This window comes from Crassostrea angulata, chromosome 7 (assembly GCF_025612915.1).
Source record: "Crassostrea angulata isolate pt1a10 chromosome 7, ASM2561291v2, whole genome shotgun sequence".
Classification (NCBI taxonomy): domain Eukaryota; kingdom Metazoa; phylum Mollusca; class Bivalvia; order Ostreida; family Ostreidae; genus Magallana; species Magallana angulata.
In genome coordinates this window covers 43,843,281-43,868,892 of record NC_069117.1, presented here as the reverse complement: position 1 = coordinate 43,868,892, position 25,612 = coordinate 43,843,281, and the positions used below count along the sequence as shown (strand labels likewise).

General features: G+C 35.4%; 2 protein-coding genes across 3 annotated transcripts; one reads left to right on the top strand and one right to left on the bottom strand.

The window, feature by feature from the left end:
• Positions 1–1,914: 1,914 nt before the first annotated feature.
• On the bottom strand, positions 1,915–12,498 carry LOC128157175 (transcription factor IIIA-like). Its single transcript, XM_052819606.1, has 9 exons — positions 12,336–12,498; positions 11,318–11,430; positions 7,271–7,361; positions 6,936–7,024; positions 6,601–6,674; positions 6,253–6,339; positions 5,108–5,325; positions 4,404–4,457; positions 1,915–4,308 (listed from the first exon to the last, which is right to left on the bottom strand). Exons 1-9 carry the CDS (start codon positions 12,474–12,476, stop codon positions 3,877–3,879), a joined length of 1,299 nt encoding a protein of 432 aa, XP_052675566.1. The 5' UTR covers positions 12,477–12,498; the 3' UTR covers positions 1,915–3,876.
• Positions 6,678–25,436, top strand: LOC128157174 (P protein-like). 2 transcript variants are annotated; one of them, XM_052819605.1, is made up of 20 exons: positions 6,678–6,697; positions 15,514–15,720; positions 19,116–19,272; positions 20,569–20,641; positions 20,730–20,830; positions 20,949–21,046; positions 21,167–21,302; positions 21,402–21,473; positions 21,590–21,712; positions 21,819–21,943; positions 22,146–22,284; positions 22,498–22,633; positions 22,753–22,897; positions 22,994–23,045; positions 23,348–23,456; positions 24,136–24,263; positions 24,455–24,625; positions 24,791–24,878; positions 25,036–25,129; positions 25,261–25,436. In XM_052819605.1, the coding sequence occupies exons 2-20, from the start codon at positions 15,530–15,532 to the stop codon at positions 25,349–25,351; spliced, it is 2,229 nt and encodes a 742-aa protein (XP_052675565.1). In that variant the 5' UTR covers positions 6,678–6,697; positions 15,514–15,529; the 3' UTR covers positions 25,352–25,436. The 2 variants fall into 2 exon arrangements, with proteins under 2 accessions (XP_052675565.1, XP_052675564.1); XM_052819604.1 differs by lacking the exon at positions 6,678–6,697 and adding an exon at positions 14,196–14,414.
• Positions 25,437–25,612: the final 176 nt, after the last annotated feature.

The window sequence follows — 25,612 nt, the reverse complement described above, 5'->3', positions numbered from 1 at the left end:
AAACTTAATCCCCCAATTGTGGCCCCACCCTACTACAGGGGACCATGATTTGAACAAATTTGAATCTACACTACCTGTGGATGCTCCCATTTTAATTTGAGCTTTTCTGGCCCAATAGTTTTTGAGAAGAAGAGTTTTAAAGATTTTCTCTATATATTCCTATGTAAAAATTCATCCCCCACTGTGGCCTCACCCTACCCCCATGGACCATGATTTGAACAATTTTGAATCTACACTTCCTGAGGATGCTTCCATTTAAATTTGAGCTTTTCTGGCCTAATAGTTTTTGAGAAGAAGATTTTTAAAGATTTTCTCTATATATTCCTATGTAAAACTTGATGTCACAAATCAGTATCTACTGGTATTGTATTTGTCTTCTTTACATATTAGTATCCTGTAGGGACCCTCTTTAACGTTCCTGTGTAACTAGTTTTTTTACCCGTAGTGTACCTCTCTGGACACGGTGTCAGCTATAGTACGTATTGGTCAGTTCTTTTCTATTGTTCGTTTACTTTATTTAAACTGCCGCATTGCAGACCTGGCAGACAGTGGCCACGTTTTCCCCATGACAGGTATGAGCAGCTAAGGTTTTGAGTAACCCTTTCTCCTATTAGGGGTAAGTTAAACTATTTTATACTTTTGTAATTTAACTACGGCTCAGTCTTTTTATATTATTGTGGAGTTTATATTAAGTATTTTTTGTTACTTTTGATATACTGGTTTTACGAGGTAGAACTGTTAAACATAGGTGCTTGCTCGCGCGTGTTCCTGTGTGGTCACGTGTTGAGTGTGTGTGCTTTATATTGCGATATAAATGCATGATATACTTGTATTTTTGCCGTGTAGTTCGGTGTACTTGTATATTGTCCGTGTAATACGGAGTATTTGTATATCGTTTTGACGTGGTTTTTCTGTGTTAAGTAGTGTGATACTCTTAACGTTATGCAGTGATCGTATTCGCTGTGGTTTCGTGCTATTGTATGGCGTGCTGTTGTTGCCATAATGTTATATTTTAAGTCCGTGCGACTTAGCCTATGTTTATGTAAGGTATATTAATCATGTAACTCAAAATATGTTTATTTGTTTAATTTAATAAGGTCCCTATCCAGTTTCTGGCAGTCCATCGCCGTGGTAATACCTGTCCGCCACTGTCTCACGCCATGCGATATCTACCCACTACTCTTCTACATGCCTGTGACGAAGACTATGGACATCAGAAAACTTAAATATCTTATTGTTTATAATATGTATATTTGTTTGGTTTTATTTTATATAAAAATTGTAAATATAAAACGAATTCTGTTGTGTTTGACTGAACAGTCACGACGGCTGTCGTGACACTTGATCCCCTTCTTGTGGCCCCTCTCTACCCCCGGGGACCATGATTTGAACAAACTTGAATCTACACTACCTGAGGATGCCTCCACACAAGTTTTAGCTTTTCAGGCCAAATAGTTTTTGAGAAGAAGATTTTTGAAAAATACCAACAAATTTTCAATAATTCTCAATTATCTCCCCTTTAAAGAGGGCGTGGCCCTTCATTTGAACAAACTTGAATCCCCTTCACCTAGTGGTGCTTTGTGCCAAATTTAGTTGAAATCTGCCCTGTGGTTCTTGAGAAGAAGATGAAAATGTGAAAAGTTAACGACGACGACAACGACTACGACAACGACAGACAACGGACAAATTGTGATCAGAAAAGCTCACTTGAGCCTTTGGCTCAGGTGAGCTAAAAAGATCTGGAAAGTGAAATCTCAAAAAGGAATTTCCAATTGGTTTTGATCAGGTAAAATGTATTTGGCAGCTTGGATCTCTGTCAACAAGGTTAACTACCTCTAGAGACAACCAATAAATAAGGGGCATATATACTAGCGGAAAAAAGAAACTATGCATTATAAAATTTAGTATAGTACAATATCTATTGTTTGTATTTATAAAATTTAAACAATCGATAATGGTAATGTTTTTGACAATATCGGATGGTAACCGCCCGGGTGCACGGACTTTTCATGGTAAGTGAGCACATGTTGTTTATTGAAGAATTTGTACGCATGAGTTTTACGGGCCAATACTGTTTGGAATAAGAACTGTAAAGGATTTGTTTAAACTTTTTTTGTTAAGGAAATCACTTTAGTTTCAACAAAATTTACCCCTATGTCATGCCACAACTCAACGAAAACCAATGTAACTGTGCTGTTGTGATGCTGCAAGCTGGAGTGGCACAAAATACTGTAGCAAGACACTTTGGAGTTCATCGGAACACCATCCAGTCATTATGGAGACATTTTCAACGATCTGGCAACACTCAGGATCAGCCGCGCTCTGGGCGACCTTGTGTGACGTCACGTCAACAGGACAACCACATTAGACTTGTGCATCTGAGAAATCATTTCCAGACAGCAAGTTTGACTGCTCGTAGCATTGCAGGGCTTCGACCTATTAGTCCAAGAACTGTGCATAATCGTCTGTGTGAGCAAAACAACAGACCAAAACGTCCAGCGGTGCGCCCAGTACTGCTTCAATGTCATTGTATCGCCAAACTAGCGTGGTGCACACGACATCTGCGATTCAGAATACAGGACTGGGCCAATATTCTGTTCACTGATGAATCCAGATTTCATTTGGATAGCAGTGACAGCCGTGGTAGGGTGTATCGTCGCGTTGGGGAGCGTTACCAGGACGCTTGTGTTGTGCAATGTCGACAATTTGGTGGAGGTAGCGTTATGGTGTGGGGTGGAATATCAGCACATGGAAGGACCCCTCTACAAATTGTCAATGGAAATCTCACCAGCGTACGCCATCGAGATGAAATTATTCAGCGTCATGTGATACCCTTCATACAGAGACATCAAAATCACATCACTCTGCAGCAAGACAACGCAAGGCCACACGTTGCACGTGTAGTCAAGGACTTGTTTGTTCAACAGAATGTCGATGTCTTGCCTTGGCCAGCTGTTTCCCCCGATTTGTCGCCGATCAAGCATGTCTGGGATGAAATGAAAAGACGTTTACGCCGTTTACCAAATCAGCCAGTGACATTGGCTGATTTAGGCCAGGCTTTTACCAACATCTGGAACAACACCCCTCAAGCATTTCTGAACACTTAAGTGGCATCAATGAGGCGTCGCTGTCAAGCATGCGTGAACCCATATGGTGGTCATACTCGTTATTAAATTTGTTAATTCAATTTCAAATAACAGTGACTTTTGAGTGTGCTGAAATTGACGTTATTCAACGTCGACATTAATGTGTTATGAGATGTTGTTACGAATACATGTATTAACAGTATTACAAAAAATAAAATTTGTTCATTGTAATTTTTAAATGTTTTTTTCATATATCAAATAATGCAGTTTCTTTTTTCCGCAGAATTAGTTTTCTCTCTGTCTTCTTTTAAGGTGGTATGGAACACGACCATACATGTATTGTGGCATAATTCCTATCAAGATAAACAATTAAATCAAGTATAATTCTATAATATTTTTCTTTCCCAAATTTGTTACCTAACAGCAAAGCACATTGGGTTAAAGTTTTATCTACACATCTGTAAGTCATGAGTTTGAATCCCACTGGGGCTTTAATAATTTTTACCATTCAAAAAAGTTTTAAAACATATTTTTGGTCAAATATTGAAAATTTTTAAAATGATAACAGTAATTTGACTATCTGTTATCCACATTAATATTGAGGGGTTTCCATATCACCTCAATTTAAGCCTATAAAAACTCTAAACTTATGTATTTTTATCAATCATGTCATATAAATACAAGCGTTCTGTGAAATTTTCTTTTAATTAAAATTAACATAAACTCAACTGAACAGAAACATTACAAAACAGTCTGTCTGGAAACAAAACAACACAAATGGGCATGCAACCTATCTGCACTTATGCTGCAGTTGATGACTTTCCTGTGGCGAACAAACAACAGAGTTAGGTACAGAACTGCTCTTGCTGGGGCCTGCTGAACTGTCCATGTCCCCAGGGGACGAGGATTCAGAGGAAGACTGGGTGTGGGAAGGACCCGGTGCTTCCCTACACATGTCTATAGGACTCTCTGTCACTATCATGTCCTCTTCACATGTTACACTGTCGTTCACTGTCACATGACTCCCAAGGTTTGAGGAGTCCATAGCTAGTAAGGACTCCTGACTTGAATGACAACTGTCCGAGTATGAGGTCCTCTCCAGTGAATTTCGATCTTCCACCATCACAGTCTCCGAGAGCTCTCCAACACAAGTTTCCCTTTTGTATCCTGTTAATTTTTCTAGTTTTGATTTTTTTCTGTGGGTGTTAAGTCTGACTTTCGGCTGCAATATCAAAGATAATTTCATTAAACTTAAATTTATCATAAGCAGGCCACAAACATGATAGATTTTCAGACTGTTTTGAATTAGTGTATTACCTTTGGCTTACAATACAATGGATCATGAGTTTTTTTGTGTTGATGTAACTTTTGCTGAAAAAAATAAAATCATTTCCATAAATCCAAATTTTATTTGGGCTTCTACTAATACCATTTAACAAGTATATTGGACTACCCATATACTGTTAATCACAAATATTCATTCATCTGTTCTAGTTGTGATGGCTTAAGTCTGACAAGTTCCCTTTAATGTGCAGATGATAATTGTTTCCATAGAATCATTTGTATAATGGTTATGATAGCATTTCACATTTGACAAATCAATGCAAATACAGGTTGTTTATTTCAAGTTCATTTAAGTGGTACAAATTCTGCTAATATCTCATTCACCTCTCTCTCTCTCTCTCTCTCTCCTCTCTCTCTCTGTATGCAAAGTATATATTTAAGCCATTATCATACTAATTCAAATCTGTGTATGAAATTACAGCAGAAATCAGAGCCAATTGTTCATCTTCAATCCAGAGGAGATCATAGGTCAGAGTTCAAGAGGTCACACAATCAACCAAGAGAACCTTGGTCAAAGAGTTCACTCCATCCCTCACAACACAAGGTTGCCATGAAAACCTCCAAGATCTCTGAGAATGGATTTTGGAAGTTTCATCACTTTTCTGATCAAATTTCAAATTCTTCACTGAATCTCAATTCTCTTGATAAAGTGCACATTATGAATACATGTAACATACCTTTGCAGAAAACTGCTTCTGGCACTGCTCACAGGTAAATTTTTGTCCATCATGGAAAGACCTTATGTGAGCCATGAGATTCCTTTTGTCCAGGTAAGATCTCTCACAACCATCTCGAGGACATGAAAACAGTAACCGCTCTGGTGAATGAGTTTTCATGTGTTGTTGGTAGATGTTGGATTTTCTGAATATACTTCCACATTCCTTACAAGTGAACACTGTAACAATCATAAAGCTATTAATAATTGACCATAATGCATTCGGGAATGGTTGCATGTTTTTGTGAGGTTTTTATAGCATGACTATATTCTTTCAACCTAGACTTACTAGAGATAAATAATTCTAAGTTAAAACAGTCATTCTTTATTTGAATTGAAAAAAAGCAACTATAGAGAGGCAGAATTCAGAGCCAATTGTTCATCTTCAATCCAGAGGAGATCATAGGTCAGAGTTCAAGAGGTCACACAATCAACCAAGAGAACCTTGGTCAAAGAGTTCACTCCATCCCTCACAACACAAGGTTGCCATGAAAACCTCCAAGATCTCTGAGAATGGATTTTGGAAGTTTCATCATTTTTCTGCCAACTTCATGTACCAACCATGAGACAGTAATTGCCAATGAAACATTCTCTCTTACTTCATGAAGAGCTAGTTTTCAACTTTTGTCATCTAATTTAACATACTGTCATAGTTTGTTATCTCAAACTAGATGGGGCTATTTAAAAACTTCGAGATGTCCGAGTAGTCAAAATATTGAGGGAAATATAAATAAGAGGTTGGGACTTAAAAACCACTTTAACATATCCATTGTATTTGAGATATCAGTGTTTGAGATATGGAAGTTCAACTGTACTTTGTACTAGATATTGCCTCAAACTACATGGTCAGTTGCTAATCTACAATGTACAGCACCTTTAGCAATCTATGATGATCAAGATTATATATTTTTGGTCATTTTTTTTTTTTTACCAAAATATGACTGAATATCCTTAACAAATGTAATAAATGAGACTAAATTTTACTGGGTGGGATGAGGTGTTGGGGTGGGGGTTAAATTTTGAAAATAAATATTTACATAAAGATCTCTTTCCAGAAACCTGACTAACTCAACTCAACTATATTTTGTTCCATAACCAACACTTTACCTTTGGTGTGATGAAGATGTTTATGTTTTATCAATAGAGTCCATGTTTTCATAACTTCAGTGCATCCATCCACATCACATGGGTATCCTAATAAATAATGCATGATGAGTATTAGAAGGCAGAAAGTCAAGGACATTCATTAAGGGCTAGAATGATGAATACAAAATTACATAATATACATGTTATCTTATAAGAGCTATGTACACCAAGCACATTGATTAATTTATGCACTCTTGTTTCCATTCACTACATATATTTTCTAAAATGGTTTATCAAAGATTTTTTTTCCCTTTCTTACATAATTCTCTTTGGTTGAAACCTTTTATCATCATATTGTCTGACACTTGCCTTCATGGACCTTGGAATGGCGTTTTAATACACTGGGGAAACGAAAGCTCATCCCACATCCCTCCACAGGGCACCTGTTTCAAGGGAGATCAATCAGGTCAGTCAACTTTCATATCACTGTTAATAACAACTTCTTTAATAAATAATGATCAGAAAAAAATTCCTGAGAAAGTCTTAATACCAGTACATTTACATTAACGTTCTCCTTGAACCATTTTTTATGCATAAAACCCATTACAAACTTTTTTCACAGCACCATAAAATATATATCAAAACAGTTAATTTTTTTTACAAAATATGCTTGACTGCATTTTGAGACAATAAAATTAACGTACACAAAAGGATTGACATGAGTGTGATCAAACTCATGGACCTTCAGATGCTGGTGTTTACGGAATGCCTTCCCACAGCCTGTGTGCATACACTAAATCAAGACAGGAAACATACAATACAGAAGAAATTAAACATTAATCAAAGTACTAAAAGTACTGATAGATATTTTTATGTTACCATTTATGACATGCTTGTAGAAAGTACCAATCAGTTCAATTTTTTCAACAGCTAAACGAAAGAGACATTGTCAATAAAGACTTATCATCAAACTAGCTTCAATATAAAACAATGTTTTTTTCATACATTTTTAAAACTTGATAAAATAAAGCTCTCATACCTTATACGGTCTTGATTCATGGATACGAATAATGTGTTTCTTCAGATTATTGTATGAAGAGAAAAGCTCTTTGCAGTCTTCCTCTTTACATCTAAAAGAAAAAGACAACAATATGAATAATTACCTTATGGTAAAATCCAATCAAATCTCCCTGTAAAAGATTAACAGTCCTTGATCACTCTCGTTGACCTGGACAAGGGAATATTATGGCTATTCATTGATATTTCCGTACCCCAAAAGAATAATATGCTTCTGTATCTCAAAAGAATGATATAAGGTGTCATTCAATAATCTATACATTATACATTATAGGTTCCTGAAAAGTCTTTTTTCCTTTTATGCATTAGAGTTCAAGAATGGTTTAAAATATTAGTTCCATTCTTTACATAATTTGTTTTGCCCAAAAATGGATTTTAACTTATTTCTGTTCCATTGGCATCTGGAAACATTCTAGATGAAAAATAATACTTTAATATATAAAGTTTGTGTGGCGTGTAACCCTAATCCAAACTTTATTATATATATATAAACAACGATTTATCAGTTGAATATATGGATCTTTCATCAAGTCAAAAAAAATGCTGCATGGACTACTCTTCATAGATTGCAACATCTGAGCTAAATCATTTCACAACTAATTAAAATCTTATTAATTTTATAAAGTGTTGGTGGCAGAAGTCATATAATGGCTTATATGCATGCACATATAAAAGTTTAATTACACATCATCATGAAAGGATTTTAGTCAAAACCTTAAACAGAAAATCAGAGCCAATTCTTCATCTTCAATCCAGAGGAGATCATAGGTCAGAGTTCAAGAGGTCACACAATCAACCAAGAGAACCTTGGTCAAAGAGTTCACTCCATCCCTCACAACACAGGGTTGCCATGAAAACCTCCAAGATCTCTGAGAATGGATTTTGGAAGTTTCATCATTTTTCTGTTCAAATTTCAAATTATATTGGAAGCTTGGAGGGAAAAACAACTTATTGTACCACCTACATGGACTAGTATAGACTGGTTATTTTGGAGCACTGCAACATATCTCTATGCTTTTGTGGTGTATATATTGTTTTGTGAAACTCTTTAAATCATACAAAATGTGTGTTTAAAGCAAAACAGTTATCAGAATAGTTTATTGTAATAACAACTGGTATATTATAGGCACCCCCTCCCAAGGGTAATAATCAATGTATTTTGGGTGTAGTATATGCACCAAAACTTTTGACTGGGCAGTAATCATCTCAAATTGAATTTGAAAGGCAAATTTTAAAACATGTGATATATCAACAGATTATGAACACTTCGTTTTCTGCTGTATGTGTGCCAACAATTATTTTTAAATCTTTAATCATTCTGGTAAATAAACAGAAGTACTAGTTATATATTAATATATATTTTGGCTATGTACTGGATTAATATAGCTCATGCTACACCTGTAAGGAAAACTGAGTCAAAAACTTATTGTGGTGTACAATACACACCCCTTTTTCCCAAATAAATATTCTTTTAAACAAGAGGCCAATTGGCCTTAACGGTCACCTGAGTAGCATATATCCAATACACAAACTTGTCATGGAGTCTCATATATGCATCTAATTAATTAGGTTTCATACTGGAGTAGAAAAATTATAAATTTGTAATGACAACCACATTTAATTCAAAAAGAACTGTGAAACCTATAATTTTGGTGAAAAACTAAAAGATCTGGTCTACAAAATAATGAATTTAGTTTTCCTTTCAGGTGTGTGGGAGTAAAGAAGATAATTTTTTAACGTTATATGCATTAACATCTATACATCCATTTTGGCCCTGCCCTAGAGTCAAAACCCATACCCCAGGGGACATAAAAATTAAAATTTCAGTAGAGGACTTCCTGGTAAACATAATTATTAGTCGTTTTTTTTTATACAGATGTGTGAGAATAGAGAAGAAGATTTTTAAACATTATATGCATTAACACTTTATTGCCATATTGCCCCCCCCCCCCCCCTCATGTCCTGAACCCCTGACCCAGGGGCCATGAATTTCACAATTTAGGTAAAGGAGATTGTGGATATCATAACCATGTATTCAGTTTTTTGCCCACATGTGTGGGAGTAGAGAAGAAGATTTTTTAAGATTTAAATCATTTTTACTATTTGGCCATATCGGCCCCACCCTAGAGCCTGAACCCCTGACCGAGGGGTCATGAATTTCACAATTAAGGTTGAGGACTTCATGGACATCATAACCATGCATTTAGTTTTTAACAAATATATATGGGAGTAGAGAAGAAGATTTTCTAAGATTTAATACATTTTTACTATTTGGCCATATTGGCCCCACCCTAGAGCCTGAACCCCTGACCGAGGGGTCATGAATTTCACAATTTAGGTAGAGGGCTTCATGGACATCATAATCATGCATTTAGTATTTAACAAATATATATGAGAGTAGAGAAGAAGATTTTCTAAGATTTAATACATTTTTACTGTATGGCCATATTGGCCCCACCCTAGAGCCTGAACCTCTGACTGAGGGGTCATGAATTTCACAATTTAGGTTGAGGACTTCATGGACATCATAACCATGCATTTAGTTTTTAACAAATATATATGATAGTAGAGAAGAAGATTTTCTAAGATTTAATACATTTTTTTTCTATTTGGCCATATTGGCCCCACCCTAGAGCCTGAACCCCTGACCCAGGGGTCATGAATTTCACAATTTAGGAAGAGGGCTTCATGGACATCATAATCATGCATTTAGTTTTTAACAAATATATATGGTAGTAGAGAAGAAGATTTTCTAAGATTTAATACATTTTTACTATATGGCCATATTGGCCCCACCCTAGAGCCAGAACCCCTGACCCAGGGGCCATAAATTTCACAATTTTGGTAGAGGGCCTCATGGACATCATAACCATGCATTCAGTTTTTTCCTCACATGTGTGGAAGTAGAGAAGAAGATTTTTGAAAATTTGGCTTTTTTTGCATATTTGGCCCCGCCCGTGGCACCCCAGGGGTGGTAGAGCCATAAATTTCTCAATTTAGATTCTTCTTACCATAGAGATGCTTCACACCAAAAAATGGTAACGATTGGCCTGGTAGTTTTCAAGAAGAAGTTAAAAATGTAAAATTGTTAACGCACGATGCACGACACACAACGACGGACGAAGACCAATTGCAATAGGTCACCTGAGTGACTCAGGTGACCTAAAAAGTCAGTAGTAAAGCCGCCTTCTTCGCAGAAATGCAAGAAGAGAATTCAGATGATAGTCAGCAAAATACAGTCTGATTATCCTCAGAAGGCATTCCAAAATAGATTAACACTGGTAAGCCAAGCAAACCTAACAACAGTAAACATTTTCTGTGCAACTTTTATCATACAAGCACAAAGATAGCTCAAGATTTGGTCAGAATGCTTTCATTGCATAATGTCAATACACTGTGTTATTTTACTGATCTTTAAAATAGTTCTCAATAATACTGGATATCAACTGACTTATACTCAATTGACATAATTCAAAAGAAGTAAAGAAAGTTTTATGATTAAATATCATGATTATTTAGGTTCTTTCTAAAATATGTCTACATTCTTTCATACACCAACACATAATTAACATAACAACACTTTCAATAACAGTTTTTCAAATCAGAAATCAGAGCCAATTCTTCATCTTCAATCCAGAGGAGATCATAGGTCAGAGTTCAAGAGGTCACACAATCAACCAAGAGAACCTTGGTCAAAGAGTTCACTCCATCCCTCACAACACAAGGTTGCCATGAAAACCTCCAAGATCTCTGAGAATGGATTTTGGAAGTTTCATCATATTTCTGAACCAGTTTACAATATGCTCGTCTTTAATAAAATATTATTTTTTCTTTCATACTTTATAATTCAAAATTTTTTCCCCCAATTGATATTGAATACTTGAACCTAATTTAATTTCTTCATTTGATAAAAATTAAAGATGATTTTATTTTTCTGTTTTCAGATGCAACATGATCTATAAGAAAATTTTGTATACAATGATGCTCAAATATATCAATGTGAATGTACCTGATTTTTGTTGGACTTGGTTGCTTCTGATGACTCTTCTCATGATGCCTCTTTAAATGTGATGCTCTTGCATACTGTTTCGTGCATCCATCCTCTTCACAGCAAAATGGTCTCTAAATGTATTAAGACATTGTTTCAGCTATAATATCTTTTGAATAAAATAAATCTTTTTGAAGTCTGCAGAAACAAATTTATTATTATCAACTCTTTGGGTGAAAATCAAATGTGTTCAACACTAATATTACTAAAATTATCCCTCTATGCGGGTAGTGCCGATAGCAACCCATGGGGGTCATACTAAATATGGATGGTGATGTCTGCCTGTTTTTAACTTGCCCACACGATTGGAATTGATAGGAAAAAGCATGAGGAAAGAGGCAATGTCATACAGATACTTTAAATTAAATCAATTTTTTTTTAAAAGTCAGAAACACTGTTTCATTTGCAACTTCCGGGATGCATTTCATTTCGACCTTTTTTAAAACACCCCAGCAGAAAAATTGACACAAAGAACTTTAAATACAAATGTTTTATCATGAAGCAAACATGTCGGAGTACTTGCTCTGGTGGCATATAAAGATAAACGAAAAATAAGTCTCATTTGCCAGGTAAAATTAGATATACCATTCAGGTTTTTAACTACCAACTGGGAGACAAACCACCAAACTGAGGCAATTTCAACAGAGCGATCTTTCGCCAAAATTTGTGTTGCGGATAAAGGGAATTTTGGCGAGCATTCACGAGCGCTTGCTCTGTTGAACACGCCTCGGCCGGAGTTGCTGCCCAACCTGAATAAAGGCTATCACAAGTACCTTTCTGTACAGTAGGAATTTAACAATTTTATCATTAGTCAATGAAATTAAAAATCATAAATAAATTATACAAATTTGCACTGTAGCTGACAAGTTGTAACTCTTCCATAGACTAAAAACAAACTGATAAACTGTAGCTGTAGAACTCTTGAGTAATCTAGACGATATTTGCTTGCGCCCTTTCATTCATTTAAAGTAACATTTACCTCTCCAGTGTGTGATCGTAAGTGAATTTTCAATCTATCAGGACGACTAAAAGTTTTTGAACAACCAGGAAAGGAGCAGATGTGCAATGAAGGCGGCAAAGAGGAGCAAGCACGTGGCTGACTTTCTTCGATCTCAGCCATTTCTGGGAACGAATCTAGAGCCCGATTTAAATTAAGAAATACGAACCCGATCTCAATAATTCCTATAACAGAACTAGCTTATTTCACTTTATTTATTTAATAAATACAATTAGTTCACTTTGTTTTGATGGGCTGTGTACTGTTGTAGTTGTTGGGTGATACAGATCTATCGGCAAACTGTATAAAGGTTTGAATTTTCGATAGCACACGTCACAGTTTTTATTGTCTAATTTTTATAGTAGCTATATCGTCTATTGTTCTTTACCAAAAAAAAAAATAGACTCTTTAAAATCAAAACTTGTGTATGAAATTTTGATTTTAAAGAATTTATTTTTGTGTTAGGACACTATTAATTAATGACACCTGATCCACTGTTCTAAAATAATTGAAATGTGTCTGCTTAGCCGGACAATGCGGCACTAGTGCCGGTATTTTCGGCAATAGGTTATCTGTTTTCTTACACTGAAAAAGTATTATGAGGAGACGAGTCGTGCGCTAGATATAATGAAATGGGTATTCACTCTCGTACGTACGTACGTACCTTGACCATCTAATTTAATAACGTTTTGTGCAACACCGTCCATTTTAATTATGCAAATAAGTTTTAATGCGATAGTTGGCAATTTAACGTAAAACGAAACGACCTCAGTTTAAAAAAGAACGATAAAGTTTGATACCATTTATCGAGAAGGGAAATATTATCATGGGTAATAACGCGAATCACAATGCAAAAGATGATAAAATAAATTTTTAACGGCAATGTAGCGCAAACTCAACAGACGGTTGTTATGCAAATTCAATACAATACATGTTTAGGCAAAGATGAAAGCAAAAATAGCAATAAAGACTGCAAGGAAGACTTAGTCACAATAGCAGCCAGCCAGCATTACAGTCCATCAACTATGCCAACATAGTTGGTAGGTACAGTAGCAGAAAAGACAACATTTAGGGTGCAGCCGCAGAGAATGTTGGATAAAGAGTAACAAAACTGAAAAACGTGGGATGATCCAGGCAGAAATAAGCCATATGGAAGAGGAACTTGAAGGAAGACAAGAGCAACAGAAATGGGAAGCCAATGCACATGGACAAGATGGACAACAATAGAGCTAAAATGGGGAAAGATCTTATACGAGTGGAGCCTTACAGAAAACACGAACTGTGAGCTTTGTTGGAAAAGAGGCTCTCTGGAACATGTCATATCATTCTGCAATGTCTATTTAACACAAGACAGATACAGATGGAGAAATGACCAATTGTTGTGAGAGCTAGCAGACATTCCAGCACGGGAACGGAAGAAGAAGAAAATTATAAATTCTATAAATTAGTGAGAAAAGGTAACCCAATCTCAGTCAAGAAACCCCCGCGCAGAAATCCATCCTAGATTCAGCAACTTCAGAGATTTTTGCGTTTCAGTAATCCTTTTGTAGGTACTAAAATGAGCTAAATGCACTTTCTTAACCTTTAAATACATAAGGTTGTAATAAATACGAATAAAAAAAATCTATGGCAACAAAACTGAAAAAAATAACAAAATAAAAAAAAAAAAACAAACATTGAGACGATACAAAATAAAGACCACAAAAGGTTCAGGAAGTGTATATATTGATAAGCCCCATACGACTATGATTTCAGGCATGTCAATTCAATCAAAACTTATATCTACACACTATATATAATACACACAATGTACCCGCTGTCTCGTCTGATATGATAGGGTGATAAAAACAGTCACACGTGACTGATATCGCTTTTATGATGTCATTATGTTGAAGTGGACACCAATAGCAGGAAAATGCTAACATTGTTCTAAGGTCAATTGTCATTTCACGGATTTCACTATTATTGGATTATTTAACTTTACATTTATATATGACGAAAGGAATTGGTTAAAAGAAAGAGGTGGAAATCTGTGTCTCGTGTTCAACATATTGGACTTTGGTAAGTAACAAATAAATTACATATAAACTATACAGGACATGACAGGAGACCCAGGTAAATCATCAAACATTCTTTCGATTATGATATTAATAATAATAAATGGACGACTTTTTTTCATGTGACTTTTTTTTTCATTTGGATTATTCAACTGGTCCCAATAAATTTTGAATTTAGAAAAAAAACAAACAAAAAACCCCCCTAAAACAACAACAAGAACAACACGAAAAATGACCAAACAAAATTCATTGCACACCCTATTTTTTGGTGAGCGATGATAAATTTCATGATGCAGAACTTTGGGAAACAAGTTCATAATATAGTTAGTGAAAGATGCCGACCGGTTTTGTATATTAAAAAAACCAGATATAAGAAAGACGTACGCTAGTTTTTCATAGACCTTTATAACATATTTACATGAATGTACACATACTTCTTAAAAAGAATGTATGACGACGTAGCGTAATTAGAATAAATTTATTAATTGCAAAAATCTTTTATATTTAAATTATCACCAAAACTTCGATGTAATGCATAAACTGCGTCAAAGAAAGGTTTGATATCACCACAAAGCTGGTGAGAGTCCGTTCTACAGTACTAGTACTTTCGCCTCTAGTCCACACCTTAATAGTTCCGTTCTGATTTCACACTGCTTTCCATATCTACACAGAAGAAAGCAGTCTCTGAGAGATATTCCCGTCAATCCCATTACCAAATCATTAAACATCTGGGTAGTTATGTGTTCAATTTGGTACAAACCCATAATTATTTTAAAAAAGAGAAAACCTTGAATGATCTCTTTGGAAATTAACTCTCCAATCAAAAAAGATGACCAAAAAAATTCTAAATGCAGATTGAAATTTCAAATTGTTTTGGGGTTTTATTTGTTTAAAAACTTTGCATCAATGTTAATGTCAGTTGACTAGCTGAATACAGAAGCCACTTGATGCAAAGATGAATTACCATAGCAAGAACATACTGTATCCTTGTACCCAAGCATAGCATTAGATTCCTTCTCGAACACTCGTGTTATACACGAGAGTGTGTTTTGTGAATACCATAATACTTGAAGTAAATCTATCGGTCTTGGTTTTATATGCAGATAAACAGCATCCATCATGACTTCAGAGAAATCCACCTCCGATCTGCAGACCCTCCTTCATTATAATCGTCCAAAGTCGACCCCACCCGCAGCCAATCTAACGTCCAAGGAAGAGTCCACATTCGGGGGGCCTTTCAGAGCCTCCTCTGTCGTTCCCTTTGATAGTCGAGCGAGCGACGAGAGGACGCCCCTTATCGGAGTTGTCAGGTACAAGTATATCATTTCAAGCACGTAGCATCGTTTTTGAAACGGGGGGCAACCTCATCCAATAAATCTTAACAAGCAAAAAAAATATTCGCAGATCATGAAAATCCAAACCGAAGAGGGTGGGGATGAGGATGGACGGGTGGAGACCTAATATACAATAACTTCAATTCCACTATGAATTTCATGGGGGGTTTTCATGTTAATTTTTACATGCTCCCATAAAAGTGGGCGTTGGGGAGGGCACATACATGATACTAGTAATTCAAATTTTTTATACTGTATGTAAATTTTAAAAAATATTTCCTGCCAGAAAAAGTGATGCTACATGCCTACATCACTATATTGTAACATTGGTCTAACTTTTAGCAATCGTATTCAATACACAGGATCCTGTGTCTCACATGAAATTCACGTGAAAATAATGTTCCGAAAAAAGAGCACTCATAACCATCTTCGCTAGCCAAAGGTTTCTGATCAGAAACCCTTGGTTAGCGAAGATGACTTCTTTCATTTAAGCATGTCATTTCATTTCATTTTTCATGTCGCTAAATTCGTCTGACATAATTCTCATGGCATTCGACACGATTTTCCGATATACTGCACACGAAAAATATCACGAGTACTTCGTGTGGGAAATTTTCATGTAAAATGTAAAATATGATGTGAATTTCATTTTTAAATCAAAGTACTGAGAGTACTGAAAGACGGGGTCTTGAAAGTTTGAATTTGTAATTGTCCTGGATTTCCTCGAATATGCTTCCTAAATTTATGAGTTTGAATTAGTTTTACAATCTATGTTAATTTGGCTTTTTTGCAATTGTCTGATACTTTGTCTAAATTTTACTCAATCCCGGCCTTGAGAATTGTAGAAAATTGACACAACGGTATATTATGTAAAATAAGACCCCAAGGAAAAATTTTAAAAATTACTACTAACCAGGAAAATCAAAAAACTATATCAAAGTAGATAATTTTAATCATTAGATTTATTCAATTCTGTGATCCAAGGGAAAATCCACAAAAATGTCGGACGGTAGCCGTAATAAAATTTTATGAAAACCCCGAAAACTCTAAAACTGCTGAATTAACAAACAAAGTGAACATTTGTATACCAATAACAAACACAGGCACCTGACGTTAGAAATATATTTTTTACAATAAGATTCCAAGAACTTTGACAATAAAAAGATCTGTCACGGCCGCCATTTTGATTTTTAAGACCGACTTATCTGACACGATTGTCTTCATTTGCGATTCATGCAAAATTAATAGGTAAAAATAAATCCGTTCGCCACCTACTACTTTTTTGTGTAAACTCGTGCATCACCTACACGAATTACGATACAATCGTTCCTTTCATTAAAAATCATACTCCGAAAATCAGAGACATAAATAGCAGAGATTGTCAACTCCGCCATTAGCGTGTAAATGTTACGGGACCAACATTACTTTGAGAACTACAAGTGCAACAACAATCTTGTATAAGTCATTAAATTTGAACCTGATAGTGAACATGAGCATGAACCTGTAAATATTTTAAGCATGTTTTATTTATGAAATATTTACAAAAGCTCTTTATTTAGTTTTTAAATCACTTTTTTAAAACTTATTGACTTTTCACAAAGTAATGGTAATGCATTACTTCACTCATGTAATGGTAATGTAATGCATTACTTCAAGAAAATTAAGTAATGGTAATGGTAATTTAATGCCCTAATTCATGAAATAATGGTAATGTAATGCATTATTTTACAATGTAATTCACCCCAAGCCTGATTCTAACTAAGCCGGAAAACATGAACATTAACATTTAACTTGGTTCTTCAATCGATAAGATTGTATATATTATATGATGTATAAGTTCCAAAATGTATAATCTATTATAGATTTTGATTACAATGCATTGTTTAAAATTTAAATTCAGTTTAATCAACTAAAGTGCCAACGAACGAGAAGGCAAATCCAGACTTGTTTTTATTTTCTTTGTACAAAATTCGTTTAGAGACGAACAGCAGTCATATCGCAAGTAGACTGGAAGCCAGTGAAACACCTATTTAATTTGTAAAACATCTGTGTATAACCCGTCCCGATTTTAACTTCGGCTCGCGCATGAAGTTTGGTAGTATTAAGGTAAAAGATTGTCAAAATAAAATTCACAACTTTTCAAAAATGGCACATTGCGTTTGGGAACCTTAATTTCGATTCCACCATCAACCTCTTCTATTGATTAATGAGCTCGTACACCAACTGAATCGTCAACGACGCTGTGCATTTAGTTACGTAACTCATTCCACATTTGAACCCGAGCAAGAATATTTTGATCAATAAAACTATTTGTTTATTTTATAAATAGAATTTTGTTTATACACAGAGGACTTAAAAAGATTTAATGCGTGTTTTTATAATACATATTTACTGCAATGGATGAAAACTCTCTGCACTATTTTCTTACGCATAGACTCAATTCATGTGTTTTACGCGTGCCTTCCGGTTTGAGACTTCGGCTGACAGTAAACCAATAGACGGAGTCACGTGACCCCGTCTAAAAATCATGTGAAAACCATGTCAATGTTTTTTTCTTGTGTGAATTTTACATCAGGGCTAATTGGCTGTGATAAAGATGGCATAGTGCATTTTATTACTTTTTAGCTCACCTGAACCAAAGGTTCAATTGAGCTTTTCTGGTCACCCGTTGTCCGTCGTGCGTCTATTGGTCCATAAACTTTTCGCATTTTTGACTTCTTTTCTGTAACTCCTATGCCAAATTTAACCAAACTTAGTACAAAGCATCCATATGAAAAGGGAATTCTAAATTGATAAGATTAAGCGCAGACTCCTTTTCAAAGGGGAGATAATTGCGAAACAGTGAAAATAGGGTGTGTGTTTTTAAAACTCTTCTTAACCCCCGGGCTAATACTAGAGCCCCTAGAGGGGTTCAAAGTTTAACATAAAGATATATAGTACATGTTTAATAATCTTCTTTTCAAGATCTATAATGCTACAATTTGTGAGATTACTATGCAAGCATCCTCAATGAATGTATATTCTAAATTGTTAAAACCATGACCCCCAACTCCGAAACATGAACTCTCAAAGGGGTTCCACCTTCGACAGAGAAATATATGCCATTGGGGAAAATGTTAAAAAATCGTCCTCTCAAATACTACGATGCTACAGTTTGCGATATTATTATCCAAGAATTCTAAGAAAGGGTATACATGTATTCTCAATTGTTTAATTTTTAATCCAGCCTATTGCTGGTCCCCAAGACGAGTTCAAAGTTCAAGTTAGAAAAATATGATGAGAAAATATTTAAAAACTGCAATAAAATGATACAGGGAAATGTTGTTCAGGTGAGCAATGTGGCCCATGGGCCTCTTGTTTCTGGATTGAAGAGGCCAAAGTGAAACGTTTTCACAAAATGAAGAAGAAGACGAAGAGGAAACATTTGATAAACAGAGTTTACGGGACTACTTCAGCTGGAAAAACAAGTGGACAATCCTCAACCACATCAAGATAGCTGTGCTGCTCATCATAACGTCAGTATGCTGTGTAAGTATGGATGGTAATTTATGCTGAACATTACGTTATGGCAATTTTCTGTTTAAATGATTCTTATATTACTTTTTGTTCGCAATTGTTTGAATTGCTGGAAATACATTGCAACTTATTTCTTCTGATATTTTTTAATATATATATTATCAATTCCTGCAGACTATAAGGCAACTTCGCATAATAACTCGCCGTCGTGGTAGCATGCATACGTAAACGCATACACAAAGCAAAGTGGCACTACCACAACTTCACGCAACATGCTGTGTTGCTCTAACACAGCTTCACAAAATGCGCCGTCGATTAACACGCTAAAACATCGAAATTGTTATCTTGTTAGTGCGATGGCGTATTGTACATGTATGAAAATGTGTTAGCATGTTGTGTAGCGCGATGGTTTGTTGTTTTAAGTGGTGATAGATCGACGACAAGTTTTTGTATTGGCGCAAAGGCTTGGTGTATGAGGGAGATTTTTTTTTTTACACCACATGGTTCAACTATTGCAATGGCCCTATCCGAACATCATATATATATAAGTTGTGTGAACGGGATTTCAGCTTACATGTAACGTGCAAAATGGACTGAAAACTGGATAGGTAAATATACGCACACAATGCTTAAGGAACATAGAGATATACAATAATTACATTTGTATATAAAAAACACTTCCTTGTCACACGACACGGTATTAAATGAAATGAAAAGTAACGAGAAAGTATGATGAAATTATGAAACTTTTGTTTCGATCTTCATATCAAGGAAATATCGTTTTACTTTGTGACGTTAAAAAAGATTCAAATTGCACATGCATATCTATGACCTAAATTGGGTAAAAAAAATAAGTAAAACCTGTTCATTTTTTTTCTATCTAATAGTCAATATATTTGTTTTCCTTATAGGTTGTCCCCATATTAAATAAGAAAAATATAATATTAGAGGCAAAAAAATACCTTGTAAATTTGGGGTATAATAATAATTTAAAGTAAAAAGATTTTTGAACATTTGAACCATGAAAACTTAAGCTCCACGTCCTTAAAAAAATTAAAAGGATAAACATCACAATTTGATAGTTTTATTGGATATAATATATAATTGCTTTCTCTTATCGTAAAAAGGGGAAAATATATCCATGTATTTTAATATTTTGAGGAGAAGTTCGGAATCATATAATTTTTTAAGCTATCTTTTTTATCTGCGATAATGACATTGATCTAATATTGCTATAAAAATATGATATTTTTTCATTAGATCAATTTTAATATATGTCACAGAATTTATATTTTATATTTCCTGTAGATTGGAATTATGATGAAAGAAGAGATCAAGACAGAACACTGGCACCAAGTCAGCGTGGACAACAAGATTCAGTGTAGGGCTATTTACTTACCCATGTACTTATATATACAGACATTTAATATCAGATACAGCGGAACTAAACTATCAGTGTTCAATTGCAGATCAGGAGTTCGATTCCCATAATAACCCAGTAAAATTACTCCTTAAAGGACCAATCAAGGAAAATATAAACGGATCTCTACGAGTTACATTTGGGGATAAGGTACAGACTTTCATAAGGTTAAACATGTATTTTTACAAGCATAAATGTGTAAAAACAGCTAGATAACACAAGCCATCGTTTTATGATACGATTTCCCAACTTTCATTGTTATTTTTAGAGTAAAAATGACACTTGGAAATTAGAAGTTGACGACGTTATGCTAAACAGCGGCGATGCCGCTGAAATAGAGCACAAGTTCGACAAAAGCGCCGAATCGTAAGAGTCAAACACTTACGTCATGCTAAACTATAGTTAAAATTCCTTAATTAAGCGTATAGTTCAAAGAAAGACTTGAATGACATTATGAGGTGGGTTTTTTATATCCTTTTTACATAGAAAAGAGAGCATTGCGTTCGAATTGTCATCTAATCTGAGTGTGGTTTTGCTGTGGAAAGGAGAAGAGCTCCCCACCGCCGAGATCGTGTATGCTGCCATCATCTTACTGTTCGTGTATATCTTGATTATTTTTGAGGTAAAAAAATTCACCTGTTTAATAAAACCCACCAAAAACAACAAAAACAACATCAAAAGATGTCTAGTATCATCAATTAATGTGATTTTTTCCCTTCAGCTTGTACATAGAACATTGGCTGCAATTTTAGGATCCCTTGCTGCCATAGCAGCGCTGTCTTTGTTTGACAAGGTATAAAAAATAATGAAGTGGTTTTGCGTTAAGCTTTAACAATGCGTTGGTTTCACGGCAAATATGAATTGTCTGCACTGCAATATGCTAAATACATGTTCTCTTGTTACCGGTAGCGACCAGAACTGGGCACCATAATTTCCTGGATTGACATGGAGACTTTGATGTTACTCTTTGGTATGATGGTCATCGTCTCCATCTTCTCTGAAACGGGCTTTTTCGACTCATGCGCACTTCAGGTCTTTTACTACCATTTCAATAAATAGCATTTTCAGAAAATTTTGTATAAAATATTGTTACTATATTGGGAAAATTTTGTCAATGGTGTGTTTTGCTTCTTTATAGGCTTATAAACTTGCAAAGGGTAAGGTGTGGCCATTGATTACCTTGCTTTGCGTCTTTAGTGCTGTAGTGTCGGCTTTTTTAGACAATGTCACCACCATTTTGCTCCTGGCTCCCGTAACAATCAGGTAACGAAACAAATATTCATAAAATATTTCAAAAACAACTAGCAGAGAAACCTTTTTTTTTGAAAATGATAGAACGGAAGAAAAGTTTACATAGGTTTTAAGCACGAAGTCGGTAAACCCAATTCAAGTGTTGGTTTAAAAAATAATCCATCAAAAGGTACAGAGAGGATATGTAATCATTTGAGAATAAATACCCTTCCAGATTATGCGAAGTGTTGAACCTGGATCCTAAGAACATTTTGATTGCTGAAGTTTTGTTCTCTAACATTGGCGGCACTGCGACAGCCATTGGTGACCCACCCAATGTTATCATTGTGTCCAACTCAGATATGAAAGATAAAGTAGGTTTACTGTTTATCCCCTTAAATCTATATCTGTAGCTTCTTATCCACCAATTCACCTCGCATCTAGTCCATTTGCACAATATGAAAGCTTTAAAATATACAATGCAATGGGTTTGGAAAAAGATCCCAAACCCTTATCTCTACAACCATTGAAGAATGAAAATAAATCCAAAACCTAAAAAAAGCGTAAAACTTTACCACCTCTTTCAGGGTATTGACTTTGCCACCTTTACTGGACATATGTGCGTTGGTATAATTTTCGTGGGGTTTGTGGGATATGGAGCCCTCAGATTACTATATCGTGATATTAACAAACTTCAAAACCAGGATCCGCCGGAAATTGCAGGTACATGTAATACAATAAATCCGAGTGTTTTCAAAACTTACAAGAAACTTTCTACTCGTGAAAACTGGTATTTGTTTCCTTCAAATGCTGAAATATTTAATTTGGTCCATCAAACGTAGAGTTGAAGCACGAGATCGAGTTGTGGCGGCGCGCGGCGGCGCGGGTGTCCGTGGTGTCTAGAGAGGAGAGCATAATGAAGGCGCTGTTCCAACAGAAGGCCGTACAGAGGGAGAACGCCCTCATCAAACAGCTCTACAGAATGAGGTAACATTCAGACGTCATGGCCATACGTCATGTGAACATCTAGTAAACTAGTGATCAAGCATCTCTCTATTTTTGGCTTTTTTTGTTTGTTTGCAGGAGGACTGAAAAGAAAGACTTTCAACAAAACGTGCGAGAACTAGAAAGAAAGGCAAGATTTATACACAAAGTAACTTAACGTTGAGTTGATACTGTCAACTAGGAAATTTACGTGTGGTTTTGATTTACGATTACATGTAGTGAGTATTGCATGTTATGCCTGGCGGAGAAGTGCATACTTTCGGCTAACTTGCGTATTATTTTTTTTGGTAAAGATTTTACAGCAAAAGAATAAGCGTGTAGGTTTTTTCATGGATAAAAAAATCCGCTTAAAATATCCCTGGTTACAGAAGCGAATGTTTCCCATTCTAATGCGTGGTTTACTGTATCAGAAAAGTGGTGTTGTTGTTGCAGTATTACATCACCGACCGGTGGCTGTTGGTCAAGACCGGACTGGTGCTTGCCGGGGTCATCCTCTGCTTCTTTCTCCACTCCTTCATAAACGGCATGCACATAGACCTGGGTAAGAAACCTTCTTTTTTCTTTTATTATGAGAGAGAGAGAGAGAGAGAGAGAGAGAGAGAGAGGGGGGTAGATGATGAATAGATTCTTTTATTGCTCCAGTAGTTCAATACTGCAGCATTGCCTGTTAAGAGGACTGAATGTTCGTGGTATTATTTTAATATTTACATTTTTCAGTGTCTGTGATAACAATGAAATTGATTTTGTAATGTACAGCCTAATAAATTCAAATGACGTATTGTTTGGGGTTCAAGCGGGGTTTGCATAATTAATATTCTAATATTTAATCGTGCAATTGCAAAAAATTATATAAATATAATAATGAATCTTTCTTGATTTCGGTTGGGGCGTGATCAAATTTATCACAAGGCCCTTCAGGATTTATTTGATTTGATCACGCCCCGACCAGAAAGCTCTGTATAAAGATATAAATACATGTTAAAAATTCAAATTTTCAATGTTCAATTTTTGTAAAGAAAATTACTATTTACGACAAAAACATCTTATATGAATTATTTCAAGGTAGATCTGATGATTAATTTGTTGACCATGCATCCAGCCTCCTATAAGAGCACATACGAAATAAACAAGAGTGATAGCGAAACAAACAACGATAGGTTGTGTTCATTGTTACTCTTGGTTACTTCTGAGAGCTAGTAAGTCTCTATATTACACTGTAGGTTGGATTGCCGTCATCGGAGCCATTTTTCTCTTGGTGGTGGCAGACATCAAAGAAATGGAAAACATTCTTCACAGGGTGGAGTGGGCCACCCTCATCTTCTTTGCTGCTCTCTTCGTCCTGATGGAGGTATTAGAAAAATTAAATTTGTTCGGTACCTCTTTAGCTACTAAATCTTTCAACATTCAATGAAATTTTAATGCCTATTTTTAATGCAAAGCTATAATATCTGAACAACATTCTACGGTCACGTTTTCATTAGAGCTAGGTACTAGTAACTAAAATAAGAGTAATTCATAGTCGTAAAGTATTTTCTGTAGGCCCTGACAGAACTGCAATTGATTGATTGGATCAACACTCAAGTCACTGATTGGATTCGGGGATTGGAAGACGACAAGAAACAGCAGCTGGCGGTAGCCATTCTTCTCATCCTCTGGGTGTCCGCCATAGCTTCCAGTTTCATAGACAACATCCCCTATACAACAGCAATGGTAATGTTTCAAAAAATTTTAATTCAGTTTGTAAAACTCTTATGCCATGTGTTCATAAGGCAGTAGTCATTTTCATACATTTTAAATCTTATGACGTTTTAAAAATAATGATGAGCAATTGAGTTATATGATACTGAAAGATATATATGCATCATTTAAATTTAGATTCCTGTCCTGCTTCAAATTAGTGAATCTGAAAACATTCCACTTCAGCCACTTACATTCGCCTTGGCTTTTGGTGCATGTTTAGGAGGTATGTAACCTCAGGCAAACTTTCTTACTGATTGTGTTAAGAGTTAAAGACATAATGGAACTTTTAAAATCAAAACTTCAGATGTTACTTCTCTTCTTCAAATATATCTACCGGTTAATCACACGCCATTGGACGATTTATGACTTGTTTATTTCAGGGAATGGGACTCTGATTGGTGCGTCTGCTAATGTGGTGTGTGCTGGCATTGCTGAACAACATGGCTATGGCTTCAGCTTCAAAGAATTTTTCAAGCAAGTTCATTTCTAAACATGCATCTCTAACTTTTTTGCTAAAAGTTTGCTGTTATTATTCAAAACTTAATGAAACTATTAGAATTTTACTTTAATACCTTTTTTTATAACGTTTGGCTTCCTTTTTGTAGGGTCGGGTTTCCTTTGATGTTGGTTACAACTGTGATCGCCATGTTTTACCTGCTGATATGTCACGTGGCTTTCAAATGGCACCCAGATTGAACATACATTATTGTATTGTACACAATATACAATAGAAAACAGTGCATGTTCAAAACTTATTGTGTTCTCCCCCCCCCCCCCCCCCCCCCCAAAAAAAAAAAAAACAACAAAAAAACGCTTTAAAAATCCCTTGTTAAGTTTGATTTTATGTGCAATGGAGATTTCTTGCATCGTTACATTTTTTCATGATTTTTTTTTTTGGTAATACCTCAATACTCAAAATGCAATGCATATTACTATGTGTACTATGTTATATTTATG

Excerpts from the sequence above, each read along its gene's own strand:
- LOC128157175 (XM_052819606.1), bottom strand. The coding sequence starts at position 12,476 with ATGGCTGAGATCGAAGAAAGTCAGCCACGTGCTTGCTCCTCTTTGCCG. Across the intron at positions 7,362-11,317 it reads CCAAGTCCAACAAAAATCAG|ATGTAAAGAGGAAGACTGCA; the intron begins GTACATTCACAT and ends TTTTTCTTTTAG. Across the intron at positions 4,309-4,403 it reads CATTGTATTGTAAGCCAAAG|CCGAAAGTCAGACTTAACAC; the intron begins GTAATACACTAA and ends TTGATATTGCAG.
- LOC128157174 (XM_052819605.1), top strand. The coding sequence starts at position 15,530 with ATGACTTCAGAGAAATCCACCTCCGATCTGCAGACCCTCCTTCATTAT. Across the intron at positions 20,831-20,948 it reads GAGTTACATTTGGGGATAAG|AGTAAAAATGACACTTGGAA; the intron begins GTACAGACTTTC and ends TGTTATTTTTAG. Across the intron at positions 21,047-21,166 it reads TTCGACAAAAGCGCCGAATC|AAAAGAGAGCATTGCGTTCG; the intron begins GTAAGAGTCAAA and ends CTTTTTACATAG.